Below are 23,980 nucleotides of genomic sequence, written 5' to 3'. Positions count from 1 at the left end.
TTATACCATATTCTCGTGTTCATTTTTAAACATTATAGGCAAATGGTATTCTTACCTGTCCTATGTGTCTTTTTAATTCTTCTGTCTTCGGATCTCTGTGCGGGTTATCAAATCCACAAAGACCAATTCTGAAACAAAGAAAAATACATTGAAATTTACATACATGACTTACAGAACGTGAATAGTGGACAATGTATTCATTTGCCATTTTATTGCGAATAAAAATTTAAATAAAGCTGTAGGCAATAAAGCATTGCTTTATTTAGATACAAATGTCCACTGCAAAATTGCTGGAAAATCCCCATGGTAGGTAAGTAAGATGCTAGAAGCAAAATAATTCTATTGTTAACAAAAAAAATTTAAAAAAATAATTCTATTGAAAACCACAAACGATTTATCGATTTTTTAAATTTAGGAATATGTATTAAAAATCTATTACAGAAATAAGAACCTATTTGAGTACATAATCAAAATTGAGTATACATAGATATAAACATAGAGAGAGAGGTTTTTTTTATCTATGTTCAGATAAATACAACATTTATACATTTTAACTAAGTAAAAACCTAACAAAAAATATATTTAAAAGTGAAAACTGAACTTCAGAAATACGTGTTAGTACAATTCTCATGGGACAAAGTTAACAATGACCACATAGGTAGGTATTCTCTAAACATTAGTATTTCGATTACGTCCCACTGCTGGAATATGGTTTTCTCAAAACCGTTTAGTTGGCATTGCCCTGAGAATACCTACCTCGCTTTATTTGTATTCAAGACCACTCATGTTGAAACACACCGCCTATAGATTGAATTTCTATTTTATTGACTAGTATAGTATACTGTTGGCTTGTATTGTATTGTATGAATCCTCGTTACTTCATTCTTAATGTAGAGATAACCGTCTTGTGTTTGTGTTTAGTTATCCACGTTTAATACTTAATTCATTATTCCGTCAAATGTATCAGCTGAGACTATTATGTAAAATATAGTTCCACTACGTCAGTATCACCTCGACTACATAGTATATACGGTACATAGTACGGTATGTTGGTGTCATTGAAAAAAAAGTGAAAAGGTAGGGAGTAATAAGTACTTATATTAAATACCAAAGTTATTAGTGGCAATTATGTTACGTATTTTGGCTAATGTACAATAGAAATAGTATTGTTAACCTGATAATTTGGCGTAAATCGCGAAATAATGATACATTCCTGCGCTATGCGCCTGCGTACGTGCCGCGGGCAACATTTCATTAAGTATGTTTCAATAAACGCATTTTCAACTTGACCTTTGTAAGATGATTGTCTGAGAAATGTAGGTCTGGGCCCGCATGCTCTCTATTTTTTACCAGAGTTTTTAGTTTTAGGACACGTACTTAGGCACCAGAATGGGATTAAGATTGGGTGTAGTGTCCAATGTTAAAAAGAAATGTAGATTCAGTGATATACTACACACATTTAGGGGTATAAGTTCCTGTAAAATATTTATTTACTACAGTATACATATTAGAAATCCCGTTTTCCAAACACACAGTCCAATCTGAGCCATCGTTGGTGTTCCGGCCACACCTATTAAAAATTACCACCAGACCAAGGCAAGACAAACATCAAATTGGTGGTCCTAATATCCATAATATTACTGGTTTTATTTGCACATGGAACTCGGTGTCCATTTGAAAGCCGGCGGGTTACTTTATACTGACGAAAAACGAACGTACGAGAGCTGTCGTGCAATCGGCACGTTTAATACAACGAGACGGAGTCGTGGCTCGCGCAGCAGCGCTCAGAAACTTAGTTTTTCGTAATGTAGAGTGACCCCAGCTCAGTCCAACGCGCGGTGAGCGGTGGCCTTGCTGCGCCGGCGCAGGCATCGTGCCCAGCTACTGTGTAATTTCTATTATAGCGCCCTCTATATTTGCTAAGGCGTTAGGTATATACCTACCTAATGTTAGATTTGTGAAGACATATTCGCTGCTAGTTAAAATATACGATGCGCGGAGGAAACGACTTGCGATGATGAAAATACCACACGAAGAAGTGGCACAGGTGATTATTAAATTTGTGTATTTGTTTGATTTAATGTGTGAATAATTTGAATTCAATTTACTGACCTTCATTCAAAATCGATAAAATATATACTTATGATGTGCCTATAGTTGAATCAACATAAAATATTATTATAACTATAATTAGTGGCTTTTTAATGATTTCATTATAAGGTTGATAACAAATCACAGATCGGAACAGGTCCGATCTACACGACCGTGGACAGTGGTATGCGTGATGAAGTCAAGGATATGTCAAGTCATGTTATAATGAAATGGTTCCAAATAACATACCTTGTTGTCGAGTGTTGTGCCATGGTTAATGCAATATTGTTACCTTATCTAATTCAATTATGTGTTATTTCATGATTAACCGGCTCGGTCACGATCCATATAATGAAATTGTCGGATTGGCATGTAAATTGCAGGGCTAATTTTTTGATTAGTAGGCACTTTATCGGCTAGACTCTGTATTTTTAATTGGTCAGTACTGAGGTCGCTATAATATGATATAAATCATATTTCAATATTAAAATATTTGTCACCACAAAACGCTCTGCGGTTTCATTCCCTAGCCGCAGAATGAAAAGGAAATTTTCGACCGCAGACATTTTATTACCCGCTTCGCTTGAGACACAATAATTTCGAAATCTGTCAAAAAGCCGATAAGGACCCGCCTGTTAATTATCACGCTATCGATTCGTTAAAAAAATCCGATGATTTATGACTACAGCCGAATAATATATAATGTAATATTGTTCGACATTTATCTTCCCCCATGCTACAGTTACATGGCCCAAATACGCCGATGCGCCGCGTAATGATTCTTAAGCTTAATAAAGCATCCGACATGTATAATGGTTGAATAATTCCTTTGAATCGCATTTTACACGCCTTATTTATTAAATTTTCGTGCAAGAGTGCGTAAGGTGAAAGGAAGAAGCGGTATTTGATGAGTTAAGTGAGTCTTTACGCAAGTGCCAATAATGTTCGGTATTAAAGGAGTGGTCCATAGTGATACATAGTCAAGTTACTTAAAAGTGGAAGGCGATGCAGCTAGTGGAACTTAAAATTGGAAAATGCTGATGTTATCCGATAAGGACCTCTATGAGATAGATAGTGTAAATATATATAATACAACATCAACAGGAGAATTTCGAGAATGTGAGTGATTTTTTTCTAGCTAGACTCACATTCACTCACTCACATCACTCACTCACTCACTACAAGCACCCTTTTTTGCCAAGTATGAATGAATACAGTTTAAAGGCAACCTAATTATAAATGTTGACCCGTGAAATTGATAAAACGTTTACAGGCATAAACTTAAATATTTGATAACCCTTGATATGAACAAATTGTAATCGATTTATTAATTGAAAATGTGATTGATGAAATAAGAGTAGAAACTAAAATAAAATTAATACCAGCGGCAAGTGACGGAACACGAGACCAGTTCTCTCCATCCAACTTGCCACGGCCTGATATGAACACATCAATCAGAGAGCTACCTCCCATCACATGCTACATACATACTTTGAAACTGTTTCGTCATATGCAAAGATGCACCAACATTCACGCTCGAGCTCTCAACTTGGTGCTAATAAACACTAGTTTATTATATAGTATCTATAAAGTGTACATGCACGTAGCATTTACCGAGTGTATTCCCACGATTCGGAAAATGAAGCGTGGTATCATTAGCGAATGAAGACGTTGCGAAAGCCTTTTGGCAGGTTGACGTACAATGTCCCGATTTGATCGTTCAATTGAAAATGAATTAAATACGAATGGTTTCTTCAAATCCGGTATTACGTTGGTCTTGATTTAATTATTGAGTGTAGTATAGGTACTTAGCAGAATATAAATATTTTATGTATTTCCAGTTGTAATTTAAATTTGCAGATAAGTATTGGGTACGAGCTAATTCAGATTCAAGCGACTGCATCAGGTTTTTAGTACCGTCTACCTTGTATCACTTGGCAATAACCCTACCATCACATACCTAGAGTTAAATAGTTACCCAACAAATTGTGTACAGAATTCGAAATAACCGTTGACTAGTAGAAGAGGTATAGAAAATAAGCTTGGAAATAAAATTTGTAAAGCTTAACAGAAGCAGTTCTACTTGACCATGAATGGGGCTTCTCTTATAGCAAACAATAGTAAATGCAAGGGAAAGTCCATTCACGTCTGTTCAAGTTCAAGGCAGGCGATCGATCAAGCTGGCAGCGGAAGGACAGTCGAACCATGAAATCTGCAAGAAACGCCATTGTCTGAACTGAAAGAGACTTCGATATGCTTCAATTTGCACTTCGAAATGTATTAGTTATGGAGTTAGAGGTTACTTATTTATTAATATTTTTTTGCCCAATTTACAAAGAGTAGATGTATGATGATCAGATGGACTTAATGCTAAAAGCATTATCTACCAGTCAACCTGCAGTTGACCTGACTAAGAAAGAGGACTCAGAGACGTGGTAATTGAAATGATTGCAAAATGATGTGCGTGTTAAAAGATTGACTTTGCTAACGGCAATATACCTAGGGGTTTTAAGTGCTAACGTCTTAAACCATTGCGCTGTAGGTGCTTAAATATCTACTTTATGTTTAATCACTTCGCCGAGGCGTTTTATGACTATTTAGAAATACATTCCAGCAAAAAAAACATGTCTATCGTGGTATATACCATTTATTTAACTATATTTTTGTATTGAAATATAAGTATTATGTTTACAACAATCGATAATATTAAGTATTTATCCTGTGTTTAAAATGTAAGAGATCGTCGAGAAAGTACTTTCATTGGCGGAAGCGGCGGCGGCGCGCGCGCAGCGTCAACGAAAGTAAAAGCTGATTGGCTAGTTCCGTACGGTTTGCGCGATCGTTTACTTCAAAGATCGATTCATAATTTGAATAATATTTATGTTTTGTACTCAAAACTTGCGCTCCAATCAAGGAAGCTCAGTAATATTTTTCTAAGAACATGTAAATATAATTTATTGTATGGAACAAAAATTGTGATAACATATAAGGGAGGGTGTGTCCAACGAAATGAAGAAGCTCCGAGACGAAAAAAATATACTTTCCTACGTATTAGTAAAATAAGGAGTTTGCTTTCATAATGTACTAATAATTACTAGTACAAGTGACCGAACTAGTACAAGTCGCCTGGTGTGATCGAAGCACCAAACTGGCCAGCGTATGGCAATGGCTTCGTTCGTTTACCTTTGGTATTAATACATATAGCTTCCTTAATTATTACAACGAGATCTGCACAGAGCAGATCAACGCGTTGCGAATGCTGATGAAGTTATTTTATAAGGTCACCCATTTTTTAAATTAATATTGCCATCTTTTAATGGCAAAGGCAACCGTGTTTTGTTTTCAATTTATCGAAGAGCTTAATTAAATTAGTTACTTTCATAATAATGGCACAATAAATAGATTGATGGTAACTATAAAATAATTATGTTGAAGTTGATTCATCATCATCATCACATATGATGTCGTATAATCACAGGATGTATCATAAACAAGTAGTAGTAATGTTTATAATATCGTAGAGAAAGTTTCACGTATATTTTCCCCGTCATCATAGCCTATGATTGCTTAATGACTTAGCTGGAGCTTAGCTGTGATCATTGGACACGAGATATACTTTTATCCGGGGACAAATACGACATATACTAGTGATGTAACGAATATTCGCATTCGCATTCGCATTCGCGAATATTCGCATTTTTTTGGATATTCGCATTCGCATTCGCATTCGCAAAATTTCGTGCGAATGTTTGCGAATATCAGTACTTATTAAAAAACTATTTGAAAATAATGTAGATAGGTTAACAAAATCTAAATCCATTCGTCTACAACCTTTTTATTACAAGTTACCATGTTAATCACATTTCCAGTCTTACTTTATCATTTGGTATTATTTATTTACTTTGGGAAATGAAACTTTACATATTATAGTTAATAGTTTCATAAGACCTGAACATAATAAAAAAGCGTATTTTGACAGTATACAGGGTTATTTGCAAGTAGACCTGATCCTTTCAGGAGGTGATAGAGGAAGGCCTTTTTCAGTCGATTGAACCCTATATTGCATTATCCAAAACTTAACCATTTCTAAAATATTTAAGTTTATTTTATTTTTTTGTCAAATTGTTATGGTGTTAAGCACCGAAAAAAAAAAAAAACTAGCCATATTTCAATATTTTTTTAGTTGTTTTGCATAAAAAAGTGTAATATAATCAAATGTGCATTAATTGACTTAAATTAGACATACATAATACTTACCTCAAAAGAGTTAAACATTTTTTTTTTATATTCACAACGTAAAAAAAAGTTTAATTTAAAAAGAATATCATACGACAATTTTTTACGCACTTCAGCTTTAAAACATTATCAACTTATAAGCTTTCAAATAAGATATTTCAATATCAAATCGATTTAGGTTACAATAGACCACATCCACACAGTAAGGCAGATTATACAGAAGACCGAAGAGTATAATCAGCCTCTGTGTCTGGCCTTTGTAGACTATGAAAAAGCCTTCGACTCCATCGAAACCTGGGCAGTTTTGGAATCCTTGCAGAGATGCCAAATCGATTGGCGCTATATCGAGGTGTTGAGATGTCTGTGGGTGAATTTCCCGCGGCCAAAAATTGCGTGGCATCAATGAAATCGGTACTAAAAAACAAAGTTCTAATTTTCTACTATTTTTTTCCGGTTAAGTGAAATAGTAATCTATGTGAAGCATTAAATATTTTATTAATAGGATTGATAGATACGTTAAAAAATTTTATTAAACCTCCAAATCTTTCATTGCCGTGTTTGTCCCCGGGTCATCTCGTTTTGTATTATTCTTCATTGATGAAAAAATATTGAGTATTTAGATTAAAACTTAGTTTCATTTCATACCTTAATAGTTAAAGTATGGTTACGGAATACATTTATTCAAATAAATAAAGAATATAACGAACGGTAAGTGAAAATTCATGTGTCCCAGAACTACATTTCATCGCCGTGTCCTAAACATGATCAAGGATATTGTTTTACCTATGAACTTGGGTCCCCCCCTCGGTGCGCTAATCGTTTCTTACAAGTGTGACCTAACTGCTCGACGTAGAAAGAGGTACACAGGTGCCCACGTTTTCGCGCTATAATGAAAATCATATTTGTTTTTGATGACTGGTCATTTTTTCTTTCATCGCCGTGGATAGATAAAACTTCTGTAAAATTAAGTTTGTCTTCTTGAGTAAGCATTCAAAAGAAAGCATTTTGAAAATATTTACCTTATAAAGGATTTGTTTTTTCGAATAGTTAATACTTTTTTTGTTATTTATATTTAATGCCTTGATTTTCATTGCCATGCTTTCATTTCCGTGGTTTTCGTGGCCAAAATTTGCTATGGAAATGAAAAAAAAGTCACGGCAATGAAAAAAATTTCATCGCCATGTCTTGTAAAATTATTTGTATTCATTGCCGTGGCCTTGTTATTCATTTCCGTGGCCAGGATATTCATTTCCGTGGCCATTTTATTCATTTCCGTGACATATGTTTTTATCGCCAGGTACAGGTACTTACATCCCCAGCAGATAATAGAATAGCATAGAACATACATGTCTGCAGGATCTCGGCTGGATGCTAAGTGGCCTATATGCTGCTTGCCAACATGTAGGCCTCGGTATGAACTTGGGCAAGACGAAAGTCATGTAGAATGTTCACATCAAATCGGAGCCGGTGATCGTAGGTGAGACAACTAGGTATATATGTCTACCTCAAGCTGACTATTTGGCTAGGCAAAAGCAACTTTGACAAAGAGGCTAAAAAGCGCATCCAACTGGGTTGGGCTGCATTCGGGAATCATCGCCACATATTATGCTCCTCGGCCATTCTCGATCTTGAACCAGTGCGCCCTGCCAGTAATGACGTATGGTGCAGAGACGTGGTCACTGACGGTGGGACTGGTCCACTGATTTAAAGTCACTCAGCATGCTATGGAGAGAGCTACACTTGGGGTTTATCTAATGGATTGTATAAGAATAGAAGAGGTTATCCGTCAGAGGACTAAGGTTATAGCTGTCAAAATATGCAGGCTTAGGCAGGTAGCAGGTAGTGGTTGGAATAGGAAGGCCGAGGACCGAGTGATGTGGCGCTCCTTGGGGAGAGGCCTATGACCATTAGTGGATGATTATAGGCTGATGATGATAACATACATTTCATATTTATTATTATAACAATTAAATTAAACTATCATTTAGCATAAGTTCATAAAATATTCTATCCCCCATCAAAACCCCTAGCACCAAAACCTAGAGATAGGAGCGAAGACGCGAAAAACAAGGAGGAGCGGTTAGGTGCACATGTTGCATTATAAGCAAATTTCTATAACAATCCATATATTTTATATTATTGTTATGTTATTCGCAAGTGAACCAGGTAACTACATGAGAATGAACTTGTTCTCTGGATGCCGGTGTTCGGTCATTGTTCCGCTGTTTCTATTAATACGCAGCAATACTCACACTTGCACTAGCTTACGTCTTTTTGGGCCTTTTAAGCAAACTTTGACTGTAACCAATCGTGCCTGTATTTAAATAATTATTCAAAATTTTGGCACGAATATCATTGTAATTTTTGTAACATGAGGATAACACCTTAAGAGGGTCTCTCTTCCTTACATACGAAATTACACTACTGTCTTACCACCACTGCACATAAGCAATAAACAATCTTGAGATCCATTAAAGGTGCGTCAGATTTGAGCGATAAGCGATGCTGCGTAAGGATTGTCGATTGCTAATTTGCCGTGGTGGTATTCTATTCTATTCTATTCTCTGTGGGGGTGTCAGTACCTGCACCTGGCTCTCTCGAATGGAACCTTTGTGCATATCCCCAAGGTCTAAACTGCCTTCCTAAGCTTGGACCATTTTCCCACCACGCTGGTCCACTGCGGGTTGGTGGGTTCACAGATATAGATGTGCTAAATCTAGATATGCAGGTTTCGTCACGATGTTTTCCTTCACCGTAAGAGCATTCGTATACATTGTACTTAAGTTAAAATCATGTAGTTCTAATAATTAATAATGAGATCCATAGTCTCTGCCTACTCCTCTGGAAGACAGGCGAGAGTATATGTATGTATGTCGTTCTTTTTTCGTTCCAATATCTATCTAAATATTTCTACCTTACATAGTAGGTATGTCTAAGTTTGCGTTTCCCTCACAGATACTTCTTTAAAAATTGCAGTGTATTGATTCTTTCATTGCCGTGGACGTTAGTTTCATTGCCGTGGACGTTTGTTTCATTGCCGTGGACGCTTGTTTCATTGCCGTGAACGCATGTTTCATCGCCGTGGCACGAAATTTTTAATCATCTGTATCTCGTTAAGTTTTTAACTTATCTGCTAGCCATTAAGTAAGAACACTAACATTAACAAAAACTTTAATAAAAGCGTTTTTTTGATATTAAAAACCTAAAGATAAAAAAGTCCACGGAAATGAAGATTTTTTAGGACTTGTTGAAATCCACCCCTGTACAATGCCGCTACTATGACTGTCCAAGTACAGGACCACAAGACGAGACCTATCCAACTGCAACGTGGAGTGAGACAGGGGGATGTGATATCTCCGAAACTGTTCACCAATGCATTGGAAGATGTCTTTAAGACGTTGGACTGGAAAGGACATGGCATATGTATAAATGGCGAGTACATGTCACACCTCCGCTTCGCGGACGACATCGTTATTATGGCAGAATCTCTGCAGGAACTCAGCTGGATGCTAAGTGGCCTAAATGCTGCTTCCCGACGTGTTGGCCTCGTTATGAACTTGGACAAGACGAAAGTCATGTACAATGCTCACATCAAACCGGAGCCGGTCGCCGTTGGTGAGGCAACAATCGAAGTTGTGCAAGAATATGTCTACCTCGGGCAGACTATTCGGCTAGGCAGAAGCAACTTCGACAAGGAGGCTGCAAGGCGCATCCAACTGGGTTGGGCTGCATTCGGGAAACTTCGTCACATATTCTCCTCGGCCATTCCTCAGAGCCTGAAGACAAAAGTCTTCAACCAGTGCGTCCTGCCAGTGATGACGTATGGTGCAGAGACGTGGACACTGACGGCAGGACTGGTCCACCGATTTAAAGTCGCTCAGCGTGCTATGGAGAGAGCTATGCTTGGGGTTTCTCTGATGGATCGTATCAGAAATGAGGTTATCCGTCAGAGGACTAAGGTTACCGACATAGCTGTCAAAATATGCAAGCTGAAGTGGCAGTGGGCTGGTCATATCTGCCGAAGAACCGATAACCGTTGGGGTAGACGAGTTCTCGAGTGGAGACCATGAACAGGCAAACGCAGCGTGGGACGCCCTCCTGCCCGCTGGACTGACGACCTTAGGCGGGTGGCGGGTAGTGGTTGGATGAGGAAGGCCGAGGACCGAGTGTTGTGGCGCTCCTTGGGAGAGGCCTATGTCCAGCAGTGGATGATTATTGGCTGATGATAGATTTTTTTAATAAGTTAATTTTAGGTGTCACTTATTTATGCAAAACAACCAAAAAAGTTATTGAAATAGTTTTTTTTAATTTTCAGTTTTAAGCTTAAATTTTTTGAAAAACATAAAAAAAACTTAAATATTCAATATGTTAGAAATGGTTAAGTTTCGGACAATGCATTATAGGGTTAAATCGACTGAAAATGTCTTCCTCTATCACCTCTTGAAAGGATCAGGTCTACTTTACCAATAACCCTGAAGTGTCAGAGCAAGACCGCCATAGATTTAAATATTTTAAATGTTTCGTGTAAGTCGTTCTCAGAAACCGCACACACTCGCAATGTGTCGTAACAGTTACGGGGCTAACTAAAGTGTACTTTAAAAAAAAACTGCGAAAATTATTGGCTAGTCTGATTCGGAATGCGTCTTGAACGGAATGTACCTCGTCCAGTACTAGCTAGTCACCAAACCATGCAAATTTTAACACAAACTGAATATTCGCATTCGCATTCGCATTCGCGAATGTCGATATCAGATATTCGCATTCGCATTCGCATTCGCGAATGTCCAAAAACACACATTCGTTACATCACTAACATATACTACCTCTTAGGTACTTAAATATTGATTTGACGGTCCATTGATGTCTATACCCCTTTAACATTAGGGTATACCATGTCGTGTCAATTCAAAGATCAAGAGTTTCGGCTAGAAAGTTATAAAGCCATTATTTTATATACCGTTTTATGAGCGCATCATAATTATTACTACACAGCTGTATTGTTAAACATCGAGCTATCAAATATAATGATAAAAGTTTATGCGAACCGGAAGTGTAAGTTACATAATTAGTCAAAAGACCATCACGCATCTATCACCTAACGCATCAACTGTTGCCACCTATTGTTTCTCACGATGTAATTAATCATAGGCAACCCTTCATTACCCAGATACTTCATCAATCCAAACATTTTGTTATACATACAAAATTGATCTGGCCATCAAATCTTTTATAATGTGATCGTCTGCCCTTCAGTCATCCGTTCCCATACATCTTAAAACAGTGAGTACATGAGTACGTTTATCATTGTCCGCTTCTCCACACAATGGGACTAGAGCGCTGTGATCCGTGAAACCTGATGTATACGATGTATACGTTTCGTGCCAAGGACTGCGGAGACCGGAGGATCCCTGTCACCTTGCAGAGAACCGGGTCATAGCAGAGATGGTATGGCATCGTTAATGTTATTAACGTGCTTTTAGCCTTAAGCGGAATCAAAAGTGATTGCCGCTAGGATCTGGTTTAATCTGGTTTCCGTCAGACGATCGATGGCTCGTTCGATCTAGTGCTAGAGTGGAAGCAATGTTAGAATCTGGTATAAAAAATTGGTATTAATACCTAGGTGTTTAAAGGTTGGTGTAAACTCAAAATTAAAAAAATAGGTATTTAAAGGTTAATGACAAATTTTTAAATTCTAAAAATAGGTATGTTAGTGTCAATGTAACTTAGGAACATTACTTACTCTATAATATTTTATCTAATGAGTGCAAAACGCACACTTTTTTATACGTTTTTAAACGTATACTTTATATATAAACAAACATTCTATTTATGTTTATTGGCGTGTGATAACATAACCAGGAAACTTAAGATAGACTTGTGAGCAGCCCAAAAGATCTTAAACCAGAGAGCTAATTAAAATAAATGCATAATAATATATGTCGTAGCGACGCTACTGACGATCCGGTAAAAGTCGTGTGCGGTGAAACTACCGGTGACTGCGCGGGCGCAGTATCGGTTTCCGCATCGATTCCGAATCGATTAATCGGTGCGCGTGGAAGCAGAAAATCGCCTCACTCACTCCACTCCGCATTGCACTCACTTTCCTTTAGTTAAATACTATCTTTGTTCACGCTCTACTTGCTATCTGTGACAATTTTGTTGAAATGTCAACAAATAACGCTTTCTTTTGCCGTGTAAATTAAATATTTACTTTCCCGGCTAATTGGCTATCGTTTTGTTGATTGTTCTGGTGAGCTAGCTATGTTTTTCTTATTGGAGATCGGTTTTTCACAGCTTCAATATTGATTGCAGTGAAATGCTCAGCAAATAATTTGTTTGGCAGGTACTAACCTAACAACAACATCAATTGATGTCATTGAGTAGGTTACCTACACCCGAGTCCGCGTTGTTCTATGATTGAAGTTATGTAAGTTTGTGTCATGAAACTCATGAATCTAGATTTCTATTCGCCAGACTAGAATCTTTTTTTTCGGTTAAGTAACCAAAGCAATTTCAAATGTCAAGACGCCAAAGCCCGTGTTAGCAGACCCATTTATCCAGTAATTTCCTACCACCCGTTTACAAGTCAGTTAACAACGTTATTGCCACGTTTCAGATTTAGCAAGTAGACATTACTAGAATGGCACAAAGCACTAAATGACTAGCTGCAGGCTAGCGTGCCGGCTAGCGGCTAGACTAGACATTACGACAAGCCTATTGCTTAGATATCGCTCAGTCTTGGGCAATGGTCAGTATTTGGTCTTCCTGCTTCTTTTAGTCCGTGATATGAGTGGTTTACACCCATTCTTGGATTGAATTGCCAAACTGATTTGTACGTGCGGACACCTATCATATAGCTAGAGGAATACCTGTCCACCTATCTTAATAAGCATCTACTTTTGAACGGTTTTTTTAGTTCTGATATATCTGTCATTGGCATGCCGGTTATTTTTCAATAAAAACAGAATTTTTGGCCTTACCAAGGAAGTTATTTTGACAAACAAATCAAACGATATACTTACTCGGCTGTATAGGGCCAAGATAATGCTTCCATTACTCATTGTCTGGTACAAGGCATGACTGCTAAATTCTATCTATGTTCCCTATTTCGTCAGTCAGACAGACCTTATATCAAAAGTTCAGGTGTATCATAAATTTGCCGAAACGACCAACAGTTGTTGTACAATTTACTACAGACTAAGATTGACTACCGATATAACTTCATTGTTAATGCTTCATAAATATGTTCTTTGTGCATGTACTATAATGTTAACTCAATGATATTTAAACGGTGATTCAATAATTTCAACTTTAGTAGCAATAACGATAAAAATATCGACAATTTCTTTTACGATTTCAATTTATGAACGCAACAAAGGAAGTCAACGTTCAGAGCCATCTAGCGACGCGGTTGCAAATCACTTCGGCAGTAAACCTTCGCGACAAATGCGTGCCATTTCACGGACCTAATGGGTTTGATCGTATCTCAGTATATTACAACGTTGTACGACAAACATTGCTAATGCGAATCGTAACGTGATATAGGGTGGTATAGGTCAGTTTGTGTAGGTTTGCCCTTCTGATATATGGAACTGCCCTTTATTCATTAAGGTCGACTGCATCAAGAGGCCGTTCCACTATTGATTTGTTCTAGGTGCTAAGCAATCAATTAAAACTTTTATATAAGTCATTGTAATGGCATATTAAAATGATTTAAGAAAAAAATAACAGAGATTACTGATGTAATGAAAATCACTCAATCTCTCTCATCTCAATCAACTAAATGTTATTAGCCAATAATGTTACCTTAAACATTTTTTTGCACTTGGTAGGTGAAAAATTGGACATGAGGCAAGCACAAATCAAACGGAGAGTATACTCTCCTTGTATCGATGTTTGATATGCATCGTTGATTATGAAAGTGAAAATGCTAAAGATTAATGAAACACGCACGAAAATACGTTATCTTTAAAATTAAATAATGGTCACTGACACTGACATTATGACAAAAAAAACCAACACCGAAACAGGGGCCCTATCGTGAAATCAAAACGAAATAACATTTACGAAGTAATTAGTATGATATCGAATACATTTTGAAACCTAAAATCGTTGTCAAAACAAGTTCGCTATAGTCATAGAACAACGCAGACTCGGTACCCTCCATAATCAATGGCTATACAGGGTGTTGCAAAAATGGTATACTTGGCGTATGGCTTAGATATACCATGCTGCACATGTAGGTTTCGGCTTAGTATATCCTTTTTGCAGCACCCTGTATAGCACGCAGGGGCCGATGGAACCAATTAAAATTTGATACAACATTTTCGGTACTAATTTAATCAAGACTGTAATCCCAGAAAAAAAATATGCTCGGTATCTATTTTAAATTAGCAACAATCTTAATTTAAGTTCATATTCGTAAATCATGCTTTTATAATTGTGTATCATTGAACATGCAGATAACGTCAACAATGTGATTTAGTTTAAGTTATATGGTAACTTGATGACCTTCTACTTTTGCGGAATAGGGATGCCACATTATTATAAACTTAAGAAGAAGTTTAAAAAAAGGTAGTTATATACTTAAGTTAGTATTCAGGTAGTTGGGCTTAATAATACATGAGTTCTTTGTTATTATTTGAGGGCTAAGAAATATAATTGATTAAATAATATAAAAAAATGCTTATTTGCCTAAGGTTAGTAAAATGCATAGACAAATAACAAGGCATTAAAAACATATATATAATAAGTAACTGATAATTTTACTCTAAACCCTATATATTATGATAATCTTCATCGCACTAGAATATAAATTATTTTATTTATTTATTTTAATTATAGGTAAAATACATAAGAAAAAACAAGCTTAAAGATACTACAATAATCCTCGCACAGAGCTAGATTTAGTAATAAAGTTCTAATATACAAAAACACACCCGACGAAAGACTTAAGTAAAAAAATTGTAACATAAATATTACTATCTTGTCGTTCATAACACGTTTTATAAGGAAAAAATATTGTACTTAAACCAGTCCCATAAATAATTCTACACCTCTCTTCGTGCTAACAATGAATTCAAAATCATAACTTAGAAGAACCTCAACCATTTCTTTAATATAAAATTTATAATTGAGTTATTTAAGATTATATCTCTGTAAGATTGCCTGTACATAATTAATCCATCACTTATTGACATGGTGCTCATTACAAAACTACAATTGTTGATTTAACTTATTATAATCCAATTTTCGAGATAGCAGAATGATCTGCAAGATATTTAGGGTACCGTTATGCAATAAAATATAATTATGTACTTTTTTTTTAAAGCCAAGTCAGTTCAAGGGTCCTTTTAATAACTGGCCTACTGGCAATATGTACCAAATAATAGTTGTTATATGTTGGTATATAATAAATAGATAAGCAATGTACGAAAGTTTATAGCTGTTAATGAATCTGACATCAAACTAAGGTACCCAACTATGTATATCGATTTAAATCCTAAAAGTTTTCCGAACTAAGACATATCTTAGAAAACACGTAACTACAAGGTCGTTCTCATAAGAACTAGAACAGCTAAATTATAATCTACAAGTCCGATTCGGTATTGTATTCCACAATTACACTATTTCGTAATTTTACTTAAGTATAATTCGCCGAAATTATGCTCTATATCATTCTGTACCAAGGCCCGCAGTTGTTGATTTGAGTAACGAGTCTTTCTCTATAATTATTTATGATTTGATTAAGTACAAAATGAAATTTTAATTAGGTAAGTACATTTATTTGATTTAGATTTATATTTCATTCTAACCTCCTTAACGTAACTTCTCCTGCAGGTTGACTGGTAGAAAATGCTTTTAGCATTAAGTACCTACACCCGATTGTGCATAATTACTTTTGTATATTGTTCAATAAAATAATAAATAATAATGTAATAATTACAGTTTTGGCTACCTTATTTATAGTTATGTTACACACTATACGTATAAAATATTGTGTGTAATAGTGATGTAACGAATATTCGCATTCGCATTCGCATTCGCGAATATTCGCATTTTTTTGGATATTCGCATTCGCATTCGCATTCGCAAAATTTCGTGCGAATGTTTGCGAATATCAGTACTTATTAAAAAACTATTTGAAAATAATGTAGATAGGTTAACAAAATCTAAATCCATTCGTCTACAACCTTTTTATTACAAGTTACCATGTTAATCACATTTCCAGTCTTACTTTATCATTTGGTATTATTTATTTACTTTGGGAAATGAAACTTTACATATTATAGTTAATAGTTTCATAAGACCTGAACATAATAAAAAAGCGTATTTTGACAGTATACAGGGTTATTTGCAAGTAGACCTGATCCTTTCAGGAGGTGATAGAGGAAGGCCTTTTTCAGTCGATTGAACCCTATATTGCATTATCCAAAACTTAACCATTTCTAAAATATTTAAGTTTATTTTATTTTTTTGTCAAATTGTTATGGTGTTAAGCACCGAAAAAAAAAAAAAACTAGCCATATTTCAATATTTTTTTAGTTGTTTTGCATAAAAAAGTGTAATATAATCAAATGTGCATTAATTGACTTAAATTAGACATACATAATACTTACCTCAAAAGAGTTAAACATTTTTTTTTTATATTCACAACGTAAAAAAAAGTTTAATTTAAAAAGAATATCATACGACAATTTTTTACGCACTTCAGCTTTAAAACATTATCAACTTATAAGCTTTCAAATAAGATATTTCAATATCAAATCGATTTAGGTTACAATAGACCACATCCACACAGTAAGGCAGATTATACAGAAGACCGAAGAGTATAATCAGCCTCTGTGTCTGGCCTTTGTAGACTATGAAAAAGCCTTCGACTCCATCGAAACCTGGGCAGTTTTGGAATCCTTGCAGAGATGCCAAATCGATTGGCGCTATATCGAGGTGTTGAGATGTCTGTGGGTGAATTTCCCGCGGCCAAAAATTGCGTGGCATCAATGAAATCGGTACTAAAAAACAAAGTTCTAATTTTCTACTATTTTTTTCCGGTTAAGTGAAATAGTAATCTATGTGAAGCATTAAATATTTTATTAATAGGATTGATAGATACGTTAAAAAATTTTATTAAACCTCCAAATCTTTCATTGCCGTGTTTGTCCCCGGGTCATCTCGTTTTGTATTATTCTTCATTGATGAAAAAATATTGAGTATTTAGATTAAAACTTAGTTTCATTTCATACCTTAATAGTTAAAGTATGGTTACGGAATACATTTATTCAAATAAATAAAGAATATAACGAACGGTAAGTGAAAATTCATGTGTCCCAGAACTACATTTCATCGCCGTGTCCTAAACATGATCAAGGATATTGTTTTACCTATGAACTTGGGTCCCCCCCTCGGTGCGCTAATCGTTTCTTACAAGTGTGACCTAACTGCTCGACGTAGAAAGAGGTACACAGGTGCCCACGTTTTCGCGCTATAATGAAAATCATATTTGTTTTTGATGACTGGTCATTTTTTCTTTCATCGCCGTGGATAGATAAAACTTCTGTAAAATTAAGTTTGTCTTCTTGAGTAAGCATTCAAAAGAAAGCATTTTGAAAATATTTACCTTATAAAGGATTTGTTTTTTCGAATAGTTAATACTTTTTTTGTTATTTATATTTAATGCCTTGATTTTCATTGCCATGCTTTCATTTCCGTGGTTTTCGTGGCCAAAATTTGCTATGGAAATGAAAAAAAAGTCACGGCAATGAAAAAAATTTCATCGCCATGTCTTGTAAAATTATTTGTATTCATTGCCGTGGCCTTGTTATTCATTTCCGTGGCCAGGATATTCATTTCCGTGGCCATTTTATTCATTTCCGTGACATATGTTTTTATCGCCAGGTACAGGTACTTACATCCCCAGCAGATAATAGAATAGCATAGAACATACATGTCTGCAGGATCTCGGCTGGATGCTAAGTGGCCTATATGCTGCTTGCCAACATGTAGGCCTCGGTATGAACTTGGGCAAGACGAAAGTCATGTAGAATGTTCACATCAAATCGGAGCCGGTGATCGTAGGTGAGACAACTAGGTATATATGTCTACCTCAAGCTGACTATTTGGCTAGGCAAAAGCAACTTTGACAAAGAGGCTAAAAAGCGCATCCAACTGGGTTGGGCTGCATTCGGGAATCATCGCCACATATTATGCTCCTCGGCCATTCTCGATCTTGAACCAGTGCGCCCTGCCAGTAATGACGTATGGTGCAGAGACGTGGTCACTGACGGTGGGACTGGTCCACTGATTTAAAGTCACTCAGCATGCTATGGAGAGAGCTACACTTGGGGTTTATCTAATGGATTGTATAAGAATAGAAGAGGTTATCCGTCAGAGGACTAAGGTTATAGCTGTCAAAATATGCAGGCTTAGGCAGGTAGCAGGTAGTGGTTGGAATAGGAAGGCCGAGGACCGAGTGATGTGGCGCTCCTTGGGGAGAGGCCTATGACCATTAGTGGATGATTATAGGCTGATGATGATAACATACATTTCATATTTATTATTATAACAATTAAATTAAACTATCATTTAGCATAAGTTCATAAAATATTCTATCCCCCATCAAAACCCCTAGCACCAAAACCTAGAGATAGGAGCGAAGACGCGAAAAACAAGGAGGAGCGGTTAGGTGCACATGTTGCATTATAAGCAAATTTCTATAACAATCCATATATTTTATATTATTGTTATGTTATTCGCAAGTGAACCAGGTAACTACATGAGAATGAACTTGTTCTCTGGATGCCGGTGTTCGGTCATTGTTCCGCTGTTTCTATTAATACGCAGCAATACTCACACTTGCACTAGCTTACGTCTTTTTGGGCCTTTTAAGCAAACTTTGACTGTAACCAATCGTGCCTGTATTTAAATAATTATTCAAAATTTTGGCACGAATATCATTGTAATTTTTGTAACATGAGGATAACACCTTAAGAGGGTCTCTCTTCCTTACATACGAAATTACACTACTGTCTTACCACCACTGCACATAAGCAATAAACAATCTTGAGATCCATTAAAGGTGCGTCAGATTTGAGCGATAAGCGATGCTGCGTAAGGATTGTCGATTGCTAATTTGCCGTGGTGGTATTCTATTCTATTCTATTCTCTGTGGGGGTGTCAGTACCTGCACCTGGCTCTCTCGAATGGAACCTTTGTGCATATCCCCAAGGTCTAAACTGCCTTCCTAAGCTTGGACCATTTTCCCACCACGCTGGTCCACTGCGGGTTGGTGGGTTCACAGATATAGATGTGCTAAATCTAGATATGCAGGTTTCGTCACGATGTTTTCCTTCACCGTAAGAGCATTCGTATACATTGTACTTAAGTTAAAATCATGTAGTTCTAATAATTAATAATGAGATCCATAGTCTCTGCCTACTCCTCTGGAAGACAGGCGAGAGTATATGTATGTATGTCGTTCTTTTTTCGTTCCAATATCTATCTAAATATTTCTACCTTACATAGTAGGTATGTCTAAGTTTGCGTTTCCCTCACAGATACTTCTTTAAAAATTGCAGTGTATTGATTCTTTCATTGCCGTGGACGTTAGTTTCATTGCCGTGGACGTTTGTTTCATTGCCGTGGACGCTTGTTTCATTGCCGTGAACGCATGTTTCATCGCCGTGGCACGAAATTTTTAATCATCTGTATCTCGTTAAGTTTTTAACTTATCTGCTAGCCATTAAGTAAGAACACTAACATTAACAAAAACTTTAATAAAAGCGTTTTTTTGATATTAAAAACCTAAAGATAAAAAAGTCCACGGAAATGAAGATTTTTTAGGACTTGTTGAAATCCACCCCTGTACAATGCCGCTACTATGACTGTCCAAGTACAGGACCACAAGACGAGACCTATCCAACTGCAACGTGGAGTGAGACAGGGGGATGTGATATCTCCGAAACTGTTCACCAATGCATTGGAAGATGTCTTTAAGACGTTGGACTGGAAAGGACATGGCATATGTATAAATGGCGAGTACATGTCACACCTCCGCTTCGCGGACGACATCGTTATTATGGCAGAATCTCTGCAGGAACTCAGCTGGATGCTAAGTGGCCTAAATGCTGCTTCCCGACGTGTTGGCCTCGTTATGAACTTGGACAAGACGAAAGTCATGTACAATGCTCACATCAAACCGGAGCCGGTCGCCGTTGGTGAGGCAACAATCGAAGTTGTGCAAGAATATGTCTACCTCGGGCAGACTATTCGGCTAGGCAGAAGCAACTTCGACAAGGAGGCTGCAAGGCGCATCCAACTGGGTTGGGCTGCATTCGGGAAACTTCGTCACATATTCTCCTCGGCCATTCCTCAGAGCCTGAAGACAAAAGTCTTCAACCAGTGCGTCCTGCCAGTGATGACGTATGGTGCAGAGACGTGGACACTGACGGCAGGACTGGTCCACCGATTTAAAGTCGCTCAGCGTGCTATGGAGAGAGCTATGCTTGGGGTTTCTCTGATGGATCGTATCAGAAATGAGGTTATCCGTCAGAGGACTAAGGTTACCGACATAGCTGTCAAAATATGCAAGCTGAAGTGGCAGTGGGCTGGTCATATCTGCCGAAGAACCGATAACCGTTGGGGTAGACGAGTTCTCGAGTGGAGACCATGAACAGGCAAACGCAGCGTGGGACGCCCTCCTGCCCGCTGGACTGACGACCTTAGGCGGGTGGCGGGTAGTGGTTGGATGAGGAAGGCCGAGGACCGAGTGTTGTGGCGCTCCTTGGGAGAGGCCTATGTCCAGCAGTGGATGATTATTGGCTGATGATAGATTTTTTTAATAAGTTAATTTTAGGTGTCACTTATTTATGCAAAACAACCAAAAAAGTTATTGAAATAGTTTTTTTTAATTTTCAGTTTTAAGCTTAAATTTTTTGAAAAACATAAAAAAAACTTAAATATTCAATATGTTAGAAATGGTTAAGTTTCGGACAATGCATTATAGGGTTAAATCGACTGAAAATGTCTTCCTCTATCACCTCTTGAAAGGATCAGGTCTACTTTACCAATAACCCTGAAGTGTCAGAGCAAGACCGCCATAGATTTAAATATTTTAAATGTTTCGTGTAAGTCGTTCTCAGAAACCGCACACACTCGCAATGTGTCGTAACAGTTACGGGGCTAACTAAAGTGTACTTTAAAAAAAAACTGCGAAAATTATTGGCTAGTCTGATTCGGAATGCGTCTTGAACGGAATGTACCTCGTCCAGTACTAGCTAGTCACCAAACCATGCAAATTTTAACACAAACTGAATATTCGCATTCGCATTCGCATTCGCGAATGTCGATATCAGATATTCGCATTCGCATTCGCATTCGCGAATGTCCAAAAACACACATTCGTTACATCACTAACATATACTACCTCTTAGGTACTTAAATATTGATTTGACGGTCCATTGATGTCTATACCCCTTTAACATTAGGGTATACCATGTCGTGTCAATTCAAAGATCAAGAGTTTCGGCTAGAAAGTTATAAAGCCATTATTTTATATACCGTTTTATGAGCGCATCATAATTATTACTACACAGCTGTATTGTTAAACATCGAGCTATCAAATATAATGATAAAAGTTTATGCGAACCGGAAGTGTAAGTTACATAATTAGTCAAAAGACCATCACGCATCTATCACCTAACGCATCAACTGTTGCCACCTATTGTTTCTCACGATGTAATTAATCATAGGCAACCCTTCATTACCCAGATACTTCATCAATCCAAACATTTTGTTATACATACAAAATTGATCTGGCCATCAAATCTTTTATAATGTGATCGTCTGCCCTTCAGTCATCCGTTCCCATACATCTTAAAACAGTGAGTACATGAGTACGTTTATCATTGTCCGCTTCTCCACACAATGGGACTAGAGCGCTGTGATCCGTGAAACCTGATGTATACGATGTATACGTTTCGTGCCAAGGACTGCGGAGACCGGAGGATCCCTGTCACCTTGCAGAGAACCGGGTCATAGCAGAGATGGTATGGCATCGTTAATGTTATTAACGTGCTTTTAGCCTTAAGCGGAATCAAAAGTGATTGCCGCTAGGATCTGGTTTAATCTGGTTTCCGTCAGACGATCGATGGCTCGTTCGATCTAGTGCTAGAGTGGAAGCAATGTTAGAATCTGGTATAAAAAATTGGTATTAATACCTAGGTGTTTAAAGGTTGGTGTAAACTCAAAATTAAAAAAATAGGTATTTAAAGGTTAATGACAAATTTTTAAATTCTAAAAATAGGTATGTTAGTGTCAATGTAACTTAGGAACATTACTTACTCTATAATATTTTATCTAATGAGTGCAAAACGCACACTTTTTTATACGTTTTTAAACGTATACTTTATATATAAACAAACATTCTATTTATGTTTATTGGCGTGTGATAACATAACCAGGAAACTTAAGATAGACTTGTGAGCAGCCCAAAAGATCTTAAACCAGAGAGCTAATTAAAATAAATGCATAATAATATATGTCGTAGCGACGCTACTGACGATCCGGTAAAAGTCGTGTGCGGTGAAACTACCGGTGACTGCGCGGGCGCAGTATCGGTTTCCGCATCGATTCCGAATCGATTAATCGGTGCGCGTGGAAGCAGAAAATCGCCTCACTCACTCCACTCCGCATTGCACTCACTTTCCTTTAGTTAAATACTATCTTTGTTCACGCTCTACTTGCTATCTGTGACAATTTTGTTGAAATGTCAACAAATAACGCTTTCTTTTGCCGTGTAAATTAAATATTTACTTTCCCGGCTAATTGGCTATCGTTTTGTTGATTGTTCTGGTGAGCTAGCTATGTTTTTCTTATTGGAGATCGGTTTTTCACAGCTTCAATATTGATTGCAGTGAAATGCTCAGCAAATAATTTGTTTGGCAGGTACTAACCTAACAACAACATCAATTGATGTCATTGAGTAGGTTACCTACACCCGAGTCCGCGTTGTTCTATGATTGAAGTTATGTAAGTTTGTGTCATGAAACTCATGAATCTAGATTTCTATTCGCCAGACTAGAATCTTTTTTTTCGGTTAAGTAACCAAAGCAATTTCAAATGTCAAGACGCCAAAGCCCGTGTTAGCAGACCCATTTATCCAGTAATTTCCTACCACCCGTTTACAAGTCAGTTAACAACGTTATTGCCACGTTTCAGATTTAGCAAGTAGACATTACTAGAATGGCACAAAGCACTAAATGACTAGCTGCAGGCTAGCGTGCCGGCTAGCGGCTAGACTAGACATTACGACAAGCCTATTGCTTAGATATCGCTCAGTCTTGGGCAATGGTCAGTATTTGGTCTTCCTGCTTCTTTTAGTCCGTGATATGAGTGGTTTACACCCATTCTTGGATTGAATTGCCAAACTGATTTGTACGTGCGGACACCTATCATATAGCTAGAGGAATACCTGTCCACCTATCTTAATAAGCATCTACTTTTGAACGGTTTTTTTAGTTCTGATATATCTGTCATTGGCATGCCGGTTATTTTTCAATAAAAACAGAATTTTTGGCCTTACCAAGGAAGTTATTTTGACAAACAAATCAAACGATATACTTACTCGGCTGTATAGGGCCAAGATAATGCTTCCATT

General features: G+C 37.0%; 1 protein-coding gene across 3 annotated transcripts in view; it reads right to left on the bottom strand.

The window, feature by feature from the left end:
* LOC105391512 overlaps positions 1 to 23,980 on the bottom strand; it is a 147,058-nt gene that overhangs the window by 20,093 nt on the left and 102,985 nt on the right. For all 3 annotated transcript variants that reach the window (XR_007268319.1, XM_048633510.1, XM_048633511.1), the window contains exon 5: positions 56 to 128. Coding sequence is in view for 2 of the 3 variants with exons in the window: in XM_048633510.1 (XP_048489467.1) it covers positions 56 to 128 (73 nt within the window). In the remaining variant the exon portion in view is untranslated. The remainder of the gene's footprint in view (positions 1 to 55; positions 129 to 23,980) is intronic.

Source organism: Plutella xylostella, chromosome 5 (assembly GCF_932276165.1).
Source record: "Plutella xylostella chromosome 5, ilPluXylo3.1, whole genome shotgun sequence".
NCBI classification, from domain to species: domain Eukaryota; kingdom Metazoa; phylum Arthropoda; class Insecta; order Lepidoptera; family Plutellidae; genus Plutella; species Plutella xylostella.
Note: the sequence above shows the minus strand (reverse complement) of the source record. Positions and strands in the feature narration are given on the sequence as shown.